The sequence below is a fragment of the Phoca vitulina genome, unplaced genomic scaffold, assembly GCF_004348235.1.
Source record: "Phoca vitulina isolate PV1807 unplaced genomic scaffold, GSC_HSeal_1.0 scaffold23, whole genome shotgun sequence".
In the NCBI taxonomy this organism is placed as follows: Eukaryota; Metazoa; Chordata; class Mammalia; order Carnivora; family Phocidae; genus Phoca; species Phoca vitulina.
This window is the reverse complement of record NW_022589726.1, coordinates 22,192,777-22,204,827: the sequence shown is the minus strand read 5'-3', so window position 1 is coordinate 22,204,827 and position 12,051 is coordinate 22,192,777. Positions and strand designations below refer to the sequence as shown.

The 12,051-nt window shown below is 36.8% G+C and overlaps 1 protein-coding gene across 1 annotated transcript; it reads right to left on the bottom strand.

Moving 5' to 3' along the window:
- Positions 1-6,986: 6,986 nt before the first annotated feature.
- Positions 6,987-7,922, bottom strand: LOC116642627 (olfactory receptor 8S1-like). The gene has a single exon (XM_032421107.1). The coding sequence runs from the start codon at positions 7,920-7,922 to the stop codon at positions 6,987-6,989; it is 936 nt and encodes a 311-aa protein (XP_032276998.1).
- Between the last annotated feature and the right edge of the window lie 4,129 nt (positions 7,923-12,051).

The window sequence follows — 12,051 nt, the reverse complement described above, 5'->3', positions numbered from 1 at the left end:
ACAATGAGCAATCTCTGCAGTCTGTTAATATAAAATGAGAAAAGATAACCAGAAAAGTATAGAATACAATTATTATTACTGGGGCGCCTGGGTGGCTCAGTCGTTAAGCGTCTGCCTTCAGCTCAGGTCATGGTCCCAGGGTCCTGGGATCGAGCCCCACATCGGGCTCCCTGCTCGGCGGGAAGCCTGCTTCTCCCTCTCCCTCTCCTCCTGCTGTGTTCCCTCTCTCACTGTGTCTCTCTCTGTCAAATAAATAAAATCTTTAAAAAAAAAAAATTATTATTACTGATGCAAAAATTCTGAGTAAACTATTAGTGAATTGAACATAGCAATGTATCAAACTAAAATTCAGTATGACCAAACAAGGATTAATGCCAAAATATAAGGATGGCTTCATATCAGGAAGTTTACTACCAAAAACATTACAACAAGATGGCCTACTGTGTCCCTCAGGTTGACTAGTCTTGAGATGGGCTTTTTTTTTTTTTTCCCTGATGCTAGACCCCTGACTTCTCTTTCCTTAGAGCATTTACTTTAGAAAACTTGTTATCATAAATCATTTCTCTACCTCTTTGAGATGTAATCTTTTAAAAGGCCTGTTGCCAATTTTACAACTCAGGAATGTCCTTCTGAAAGAACTGGGAAATATCTTTTTGAAATGCAATCAGCAAGAAAGATAAGCACCTTGGATCTCCCAGATTCTGTGGGAGGGTAGGAGCCAAATTTCAAGGGCACATTGGTCTAAGTTGTAAAACTACCGCCTGTCATGAAGATACAAGAAAGTTTACTTTTCCTATGGGTAAAGCCAATTAGCAAACACAGATAACCTAGGATCTCCCCCCTCACCATAGTTCTTAAAACCCTACCATCTTTTGTTTCAATGGAGTTGAATTCAGACTCAGTTCTGGCCTTTCTACTGCAATAGTCTTGAACACAGTCTTCTTTGTTTCTTTATTTTATCTAGTGCAATTCTTGCTTTGACAATATCAAAGAATCAAAGAAGTAAAACTGTGGCAATAGTAGTAGATGCTGAAAAGTAATTTGTAAAATTCTGTACCCATTGCTAATAAATAGCAATAGAAAGAAACTGCTAAAATAAAATATTATAGGAAATATTATCTCAAAAGTGAAATACTAAAAAAAATTCAGTTAAATTTAAGAATAAGCCAGGGATGCTCATTGATACCATTATTAAATATTTTAGTTTTCAAAAAAAAATTTCACAAATTAAAAAAAGAATGAAATTACTATATGGATATGAGAAATAAACACTATAAAATATCTTTTTTTTTCTTGGTTGTATAATTGCATGTCTAGGAAACTTAAGAGATTATTATAGTAAAAGAAAAAAGAGTTAATAAGAGATTTTGGTACAGTGGCTCATTGCATCCATCTGGGTTCACCTGAAACCACAGAAAGGAATTTGATACAGGTCTCAGTTGCTTATGAAAATTTTTTAAAATATTTTTTATTCATTTATTTGAGAAAGAAAGAGAGTGAGCATGAGAGGGGGAGGGTCAGAGGAGGCAAAGGAGAAGCAGACTCCCCGCTTGATCCCAGGACCCCGAGATCATGACCTGAGCTGAAGGCAGACGCTTAACCGACTGAGCCACCCAGGTGCCCCTGCTTATGAAAATTTTTAAGAAGGGCTGGAGGAGCAGGCACTAGGATGATCTTCTAGTTAATAATCTACACAGATCCTAGAACCACTCCCTTGTCACAATAGGAAAAGCTGGGGCCACTGGTACAGAAAGCCAAGGAATTAGGAAAGTTCTACTGCTGCAGTTGACTAAAGAGCCATGCTACTTTCAACCTAGTCAAAAGCTGTCTCTACTACTGTAGAAGCTACTAAATCAGGGCGTCTTCACCACAGCTGCTGTCTGCAAAGCCATGCTATCTCTACCATGATCTAGGTCAGAAAAAAGGATAACTCACATCTTGCCATTGTTCGTTCTCCTAGGATTAAGGTCCAAATTATTATTTCATATGAATATGTCTGAAACCTAAGAAAGCTTCTTAAAGCTAGATCCAATGGAGTTTGCAAATATAGTTGTCACCCTTCTAGTTTCTGCATTCTAGAATAGGATAGGAAGGTATTCAAACAAATGCAATCCATAGAATCTTCTATACTGGGTACAACAGTAATTATTTAACACTTGCCATCTTTCTCTGTACTATTAGTATGAACCTATAAACAAAAATGGGAAAACAACCCATTTATAATAGTGACAGAATTTTTTTATACTTATGGGTAGATTTTAGAAGAATGGCACAGGACCTACATAATGATAATCTGTGAAATTTTATTTAGGGATATAAACAATGTCTGAGCAAATTCAAAGATATATTCTTATTGTGACAGTATTCTTATTGGGATGACTAAATATCATTAAAAGTCTATTATCCCCAAACTAGATTCTTTTTTTTTAATTATGTTATGTTAGTCCCCAAACTAGTTTCTAAATTCGATGCCATTTCAGTTGTAATGCCAAAATTGTATTTCTTTGAAGTTGAAAAAAGGATACTGAAGCTCATATAATAGAACTGAGGAGGAATGATAGTGGTAGGGGGGAATATATTGAAGGAGCCTTATCTTGCCAAATATCCACATAATATTTTAATAAAAAGAGATAAGTAGGACATTGTTAAAATTAAAAATCCATAAATATATCTCAGATTTAATGTGACTCATTTGCTATTTTAGTTCAGTTAGAAAAGAATGAGTCATTTATTAATGTTGCTGTCACAAGTTGTTATCCATCATATGTTAATGAAGTTAGACATCTATTTCACACCAAGTACAAACATGAATTCCAAATGATTACAGACTTAAATGTAAAAAGTTAAAAATTAAAGGCTAATAAGAAGGACATCTAGGAAATTTTTTAAAATCAAAGCTGAGGCAGACCTTTACATAGATGGGTAAAGAGACTTGATGTTTAAAGAAAATAAATTATGTATGAATATATAAAAACAAAAACTTTGGCTTGGCAAAAGATACCATAAAAAAAGTTAAGAGCAAATAATAGAGCTGAAAAAACACTTGCTGCATTGAATACAAATGGTTAACATACCTGAAATATAAAGTGCTCTAAAACATTAATAAAAACAGCAAACAAGCCAAAAGTAAAATGGGCTATGGATATGATCGTCACAAAAGATCAAATGCAAATGGTGAACTAATATGTGAAAAGATGTTAATATTGCCTAGTAGTCAGAAGAACACAAACTGAAATAAAAATATCATTATATCATAAACTATAACACATTGCAGGCTCAGTAGGGGTTAAAGGGCACTCTGCTGGTGGAGATGTAAAGTATACCTGGTAAACAATTTGGCAACATCAATTAAAATTAGAAATACATATACACTTTACAGTTCTATTTCTGGGAATCAATTCTAGATAAATAAAAACATTAAATTTCATGTTATGTACTGAAAAATGTTTATTGTAGCATTTTTTGTAGTGGTTAAAAATGGGAAGCAAAGTTGCTTCCATATTTTGGCTAAGCAAAATATGTCAGACTGAGAAAGACAAATACCATATGATTTCACTTATACATGGTCTAAAAACATAACAAATAAATAAACAAATAAACAAAAAGCAGAATCAGACCTGTAAACACAAAGAATTGATGGCTGCTGGAGGGGAGATGGGTCAGGGGATGGGCAAAATGGGTGGAGGGGAGTGGGAGATACAGGCTTCCAGTTATGGAAGGAATAAATCCAGGAATAAAAGGCACAGCATAAGGAATATGTCAATGATACTGTAATAGTGTTGCATTATGACAGATGGTAGCTACACTTGTGGCGGGCCTAACATAAGGTATAAAGAAGCTGAATCACTATGTTCTACACCTGAACCTAATGTAATATTGTATGTCAACTATACTCATAAAAATTTTTTTAAATGGAAGCAAAGTGAATCCGTATGTAGGGGAATGGCTTGAGAAACTATGACACAGTCACAAGATGGGATTTAATGCTGACACACACAAAAATGAATTAGAGCTATGCCATTTGACGTGTAGTAAGTTTTATAAATTATTAATGAATGAGAAAAGAAAAATGTGTATTATATATAGTTTTTAAACAGAGATGGAAAAGCTTATATATATATATATGACAGAATATGCATGCAGAAATTTGAGTATGAATATAAAAGCCAAAGAAAGTTAAGAAAGATAAATACTTTGTAGTTAACATGGGTTACCTTGAGTGGAAAATAAGTAGGAGAAGGTGTTGAAAGGGTGGCAAGCCCCCGCTCCCCGGCCCCCAAATCACCAGGAAATAGACTGTATGATATGGTCCCATTTAGGTATTTATATAAAATGTCTGGATAAATTAATATATATATGTAAAAATTATTTTAAAAAACAACACTACACAGCAATTAAATATACACTCCTTAGTTAAGAGAAAATAAAATTCATTCCTAGAAATATTCCCTAGATTATTGGAGATAAAAATTCATCCATTACTATCATTTCTTCTATGTGTAATTCTTTCCTTCTCTGATTCTGATTTTAGGTTTCAGGCCATGTTAGTTTGAATTCTAGGCCTCAATAGAGCATCATGGAAGAATATAAGATAGGAGGAGTTACTAACTTTCTTCCATTAGGGAGACAGCATGCTAAGCAAGGTAGACATTGTAGCTTTAGAGAGATTGGAGGTTCATTGTTTTCCAGGTCCTCCAAATTCTCCACAATGTCATTATTCCAATTATTCAGATGATACAATCCCCTGATAAACATCTAATTCTCCCATAAGCAACCTGTTGTGATAGCAAATTCATGGAATCAATCTCTGAGTTATTTTGTATAGCCTCTGCTCTATATCTATAAAATGAAAGATATCGTTTCAGCATAGGGAAAGAAAGGCCCTGAAGTTCATTCTGTACCTTAAGGTCAAAAATCAAGAAATGAAATAATTATCTTGACAACAGAAGACCTATGGTCTTGGCATTCCTCTTTCTCTTGGACTTGCTTAATTTTAGCACTTTCTCCTTATTCAGAGGCTTAGCACAATATCCACAGTCTCGGGCAATCATGGGTCTTAAGGGTGGCAATTACATATCATGAGCAGAAAAAAATGGAAGGACAAGTCACTTCACTGTACACATCTTAGCACAATAACTAATTCTACATATCCTCACTTCCCTGAGAGTTGTTGTCTACAAATCAATCTCCAGTTCCAATTTCAAAATTAATTTGCTTTCTTTGAAAACAACAGAAACTGACTGTGGATGACCTGATTAAAGGCAGAAAAGGAATTTTGGGGGAAAAAAGGATGATTCACAAAACAGAAGAGGAAGGGTAGCATACGAATTACTTTCTTTTCTCAAATCTTAACCAATAACTAATTCTAAACACTTTGCATTTCACTAAAGTTCAGTTGACTTAATTTCACCTTTGATACCTGTATCAGTTACCATTCTTTAGTTGTAAGCAACTGAATCTGATAATAAATAATTATAAAAAGGATCTGTGAGCCTTGTAGACTTAATGGAGAGGGTAGTTCAGTGACTGAGAACATGTACTCTGTTCTAACTGCATAGGTTAAATTCCAGCTCCACCATTTCCTTGCTATGAATCACTGGACAGGCAAACATTCTCACTTCCTCACCAGTAAGGAAAGGAAAACAATAAATGTATCTCATGCCTGTTGAGATGATTAAGTAGGATAATAAAGGTAAGGTACTGTATTAGTTTTCTATTGCAGCTATAACAAATTACCACAAACTTAGTGATTTAAAATGGCAGAAATATATTATCTCAGAGATCTTTACGTCAGAATCTGGATAGGCTCAACTGATTCTACTTTTCTGGATCACACAAGGCCCAAATCAAGCCAGCAGGCTTTACCTGAAGGATCTGGAGGAGACATCATTCAGGTTGTTGGCAGAAGTCAGTTCTCTGAATTCCACAAACTGAGGTTCCTGTTTCTTTCCTGGCTCTTGGCTGGGAATTGTTCTTAGTTTCTAGAGGCCACACAGTCTCTGGCTAATGGCCCTTATCCATGATTAAAGCCAACAATGGTCAGTTGAGTTCTTCTTATGCTTATATTATCTCTGACCTTCCCTTTGGCTTTTGTTCCTGACTAGCTGGAGAAGTTTCCCTGCTTTTAAGGATTCATGTGATTAGACTGAGCCCACCTGGATAATCCAGGATACTCTCCCTATTTTAAGGTCTACAATTTTATACATCTGCCCAATCCCTTATGCCATATAACATATTCATAGTTTCCAGGGATTTAGGAGGACCTCTTTGGGGGGCAGCCTGCCCATCACGGAACTTAGCACACTTCTTGACATGAGTTAAGAAATGTAACAAATTAGTATTGTTACTATATTTGTTAAAAATATGACCTCAGGAAGGACAACTGCTAGGAGAGCCGGATTTCATGGTCTCTTTATGCACTACAGTCAGATTGACTCTGTTCCAAGTGCTGTCTTTTCTTGTTGTTTATTCCTCCTAAGTACTTGAATTTCCTAGAGTAAGATTCTGAATAACCTCACTTGGGTCTTGGTTTTAATCCTTGCCTCAGTGCACTGTTAGGAGAAAGGGATAGAAAAGTGAGCCTATCCTAGGTTATTGGATCACCCCGTATTACAGACATGAATTTGAGAGAACTAGTTTTCCTAATGATTTGGGTGTAATTATTTGAAGAAGTGTGAGGGAGTAATGAGCAACCAATAGCAATAGATATCCACATAGATATGAAAAATAATATTTTTATAAAATGATCCCCTAAAAAAGGAAGGCTATCTGATTCGTTTCTCCTTTTCTAAATAAGAATTAACCCTAATCAGCCTGAGATATTAGTTTTCTGTCCTCTTCATGAGCATTTTCAAGGAAATAAATGCCACTACGTTCTCTGTAGCATCTAGCGTCATGGACAACCAAGAAACTCTACTTAAAATCCACTATTATTTGATCATGTAGCATAATAGTTCCGTTTCCCTTTAATCATGATTTTGTGTCTACTACATGAAAGAATGCAAGTATTTTCTGAACATTCTTCCCATAGCTGCCTTCACCTCCTTGTTCTGCAGGCTATAAATGAGGGGGTTTAGCATGGGAGTGACCACACTGTACTGTAAGGAGAACATCATCTCCAGAGGGGAGCCTGAAGTTGGCAAGAGATAGCTGAGGAAACCTGAGCCGTAGAACAAGGTCACAATAGTGAGGTGGGAGGAGCAGGTGGAGAAGGCCTTGCCTCTGCCTGAGGTGGAGCTGATACTCAGGATGGTGGAGACAATTCGGGCATAGGAGAAAACAATCATAAGGAAGGTTCCAAAGAAATGTAGGACAGAGGAGCAGAGCAGGAGTGTGAAGTTGGTGGAGGTATCTGAGCAAGACAGAAAGAAGAGAGCAGACAGCTCACAGCTGAAGTGGGGAATAGTCTGGTCCTCACAATAGTCTAAATTGACAGCCAAGAGGATATTGATGAGAGCATCAGCAAAGGCCAGGCCCCAGGAACCCCACACCATCCCAACACAGAGCTGGTTGCCCATCACTTGGCCATAGAGCAGAGGGAAGGTGATGGCTACATAGCGGTCATAGGCCATCACAGCCAGCAGACAGGCCTCAGTACCCCCCGTGGCAAACATAAAGAAGGCCTGAGCCAGGCAGCTCTCTACAAAGATGGTTTTGCTTTCAGAAAGTAGATTCTCCAGCATCTTGGGGACTGTGACAGACGAGTGGCAGAGGTCCAGGAAGGAGAGCTGTCTCAAAAAGAAGTACATGGGCATGTGGAGGTGGGAATCAGCCCTAATCACCAGCAGCATCAAGAAATTTCCCATCAGAGTGAAGAGATAAATCAGAAGGAATAACACAAAGAGTATGTCCTGAATATTGGGGTCAATGGATAGTCCAAGGAGAATGAACTCACTGATAGCACTGTAGTTTTTCATTGCCATATAGAGAAGTGTTCTCTCTGGAAAACAAGAAGATCCACCAAAACTCTTTCAGTGCATCTCAGTACCCTATTACCTAGATCTTATTCAACATGAATATCTTTTCATTACTGTCCCACAATCCACATTCAGGTATTTAAAAGTTAATTTCTTGGTCATCATCTTGCCATTGGTATTTTAAATAAGCCAAGATCCTATTTTTTATTATAATCTTTTTTGGAGCCATAATGTAGTTTAGAGTGATACATTTGAAAAGAAGTTTCCTGATATGAGAAGAAGGTAGAGAAGAAAACCTCAGGAGTGAATTACCTGAGAAATTGAGGTAGGATTAAGTCTAGATTCAAAGGACTTAGGTAGGAGCAGGGATACTTTGTGTATTCTGTGTCTAGGAGAGACGGTCAAGAGTACAAGAAGTGAGTTTCCATTTGACTGCTTCCATTTGTTTTCAATAAAGTGTAAATGAGATTATTGGTTGTGCATGTGGCTGTGTGCAAGCATGCCCACATGTACACAATAAATTATAAAGGTATTGATAATGATAAAAGTACGTGCACAATCATGGGCATAGGGGTCAAGGTGAAGTGTAAGAAACTATTACAGGATAGGAGGACAATAAGACATCAAGGAATTAGAAACTAGATGCAGAATTAGATTGTTCTGGATTTTTATAATTTTAAATTTCCTTCATTTTATTTAATGGCATCATATTGTAATTTAATTTTAAAATACATTCACAAAATAATAATAAAGTTTTAAAAACTGGTAGCCTAGATCATGATGCCCAGTGATATTTTAGGTGGGCAATGCTATGACTACAATCGGTCATGAGAAGCTGTTCCCACTTAATAGGACAATGCTTTGATTAGATCATCATGTTAACCCTAAAAGTCACATATCCAGGAATATATGTAGTTACCACTCCTGTCAAGGCCATTATTGCAGGTTTTAAGGCCCCCACATGGTTATCTAAACTCTCTCCTCATACTTTGAAACTTGTGCATATATCCTCGTACTGGCCTGATATTTTAGACTTCACCTGAGTCTCAATATAATTGCTCAATATTCTTGCCTCAAACTGGAGCTGCTCCCTGGCCCTTGCTATTCTAATTCAACACTACTTCATTTACTCCATCAGTGAAGACTGAGGGAACTATCCTGTTGTTGATTCACTGACTGAACAGCTAAGCATCCCAGTCCATGTAAGGAACAAAACCTAAATATCTGAATTCTTAGTTGGTAGTACAATGTTTTGTGGCAACAATACTTTCAGATCCAGTAAGTAATAAAACTCTTCAGCTTGTGAAGTCAACATTAAGAATACTGTTTTAACAAGACAGAGGATCATAGGGTAAGGGAGGGAAAAATGAAACAAGATGAAACCAGAGAGGGAAACAAACCATAAGAGACTCTTTTTTTTTTTTTTTCATAAGAGACCCTTAATCTCAGGAAACAAACTGAGGGTTGCTGGAGTGGAGGGGGGTGGAAGGGATGGTGTGGCTGGGTGATGGACATTGGGTAGGGTATGTGCCATGGTGAGTACTGTGAACTGTGTAAGACTGATGAATCACAACCTATACCCCTGAAACAAATAATACACTATATGTTAATTTAAAAAAAAGAAAGAAAAAAGAATACTGTTTTAAAGAAGTAGAAAATCATAAATTGGAAGTTAACATTTATGATGGATTCAACACTAGCAATGAAAAATAATAAATTGTGGGCAATATATAGGTATTTATTTATAATTACTTGGGGTCAGACTATGGAGATAATCTCTTAAATTCTTACTCTTTCACTCTTTAGATATAGCAATATTATGCATGGGGGCTCTCAATGCTCATCCTGAGATCACCCCATCACCCCAAGAGCAAAGCAAGAGAACCCAAGTAAGGATTCACAGTAGCCAGGAGTGAGGTTTGTGCTGTATGACTTCAGAGCCAGTACATACAAAATAAAATTCCCTTTCTCTTGGCTACCAACAAACATAGTCCAACTAACTAGATCCAGAGATTCCATGAATTGCAGAGAGAATCCGAACCTTGGATCAAGGCAATACCTTGCAAAGAAACAACCATTGTGATAAAAGTCAATGCTAGGGGTTTGATTTCCCAGTAAGTTTCTTCTTTAACATAATTTAGAGGTTCGCAGAACAATCTTTTAAAAAATAAAATTAAGGGGCGCCTGGGTGGCTCAGTTGGTTAAGCAACTGCCTTCGGCTCAGGTCATGATCCTGGAGTCCCGGGATCGAGTCCCACATCGGGCTCCCTGCTCAGCGGGGAGTCTGCTTCTCCCTCTGAACCTCACCCTCTCATGCTCTCTGTCTCCCATTGTCTCTCTCAGATAAATAAATAAAATCTTAAAAAAAAATAAAAAAATAAAAATAAATAAAATTGAGTGATGTTAGTAAGATGGTGGAATAAGAGGTCCCAGCCCTTATCCCCCCAAAGAAACACCAATTTAACAACCATCCATGGATGAAAATACCTTTATGAACGATCTGGAATCCAGGTGACAGATTACAGCACTCTGGTGGAACACAGAAATAAGAAAAGACACATTTGAAAGGGTAAGAAATACCTTTACCCATGTCAACCTTCTCACAACTCAGCATAGAGAACTGCATAAAGATCCTTGACCCGCAAGTTCTCCCATGGGGAAAAGAGAGAGAAAGCATATCCACAGATGCCAGCCCCAGATTTACCTGCCCACATATCCCAGCACCATCTGCCTGCCTGTGAACCCCAGCAAAGGGCACAATGCCAACCCACATACCCCATCAGCCAGCCTGCTCATGGTCCCCATCAACCAGCCTACCCAGAATCTCTGGCCTGGCTGACAGTGAAGGACTTTCCTTGTTAAAGTTTCCTCTTGAAGAAATATGTGCACTCCAATATTCATTGCCACATTATTCACAGTAGCCAAGACATGGTAACAACCTAAGAGTCCATCACAGATTAATGGATAAAGAAAATGTCATATATACGTGTAATAGAGTATTACTCAGCCTTAAAAAAGGAAATCCTGCCATTTGCAACAACATGGATGAACTTGGAGGATTATATGCTAAGTGAAATAAGCCAGATGCAGAAGGAAAAATACTACATGATAACAACTACATGAGGAATCTAAAATAGTCAAACTCATAGAAGCAGAGAGTAGAATATGATTACCAGGGGCTGAGAGGAGGAGAAATAGGGAGGTATTAGTCAAAGGGTTCAAAATCAGTTACACAAGATGAGTAAGTCCTGAGATCTACCATATACCATCATGACCATAATTAGTAATACTGTATTATATACTTAAAAAGTGGCTAACAGGATATATCTTAACTGTTATTTTCACACACAAAAAGTTAAAATAATAAATAAAGAGGGTGGGAGGAAACTTTTGAAGGTGATAGATATATTTATGGCATAGATTGTAGTGGTGGTCTCACCGATGTATACTTATCTCCACACTCAGCAAATTTATACATTAAATATGTTCAGCTTTTTGTCAATGTCATCTCAATCAGGTGCTTTAAAATTTATATTAAAACTTCAATTTTTTATTGTGGTTCATTCCTGAAACATGACCATTACTGATTTATTTCTTTAGTCTCTATTTCAAAATTTAAACAGCTCTGGAAATATAATAGAATAGGTTTGTTTCTAGATATTAACACCATTATGTGGAGGAAATTAGTTGGCTCTTGCCCAAACTAAAAGTTCCCTGAGAAGTGTTAATTTCAGAGTCAGACAAAGGGTACCAAGCATAATAAATAGCCCATAAGGGTTACTCAGAATGTGATAGTGAAAAACATGAACAAATGAATGAATAAATGAGCAAGAGACTGCTTGAAAGAAAGAAAAAAGAAAGAAAGAAAGAAAGAAAGAAAGAAAGAGAGAGAGAGAGAAAGAAAAAGAAAGAAAGAAAGAAAGAAAGAAAGAAAGAAAGAAAGAAAGAAAGAAAGAAAGAAAAGAAAGAAAGAAAAGAAAAGAAAAGAAAAGCAAAGCAAAGAAAAGAAAAGAAAGACAAGACAAGCCAGTCAATGTAACCAAGATACAAGCTTCTAAATAGTCTGTATCAGTTGAAGTCCCTTACTTTATAAGGGGCACTTGGCATTGGGGGAAATATGAAATAAGAAGTGCCA

Excerpts from the sequence above, each read along its gene's own strand:
- LOC116642627 (XM_032421107.1), bottom strand. The coding sequence starts at position 7,922 with ATGGCAATGAAAAACTACAGTGCTATCAGTGAGTTCATTCTCCTTGGA.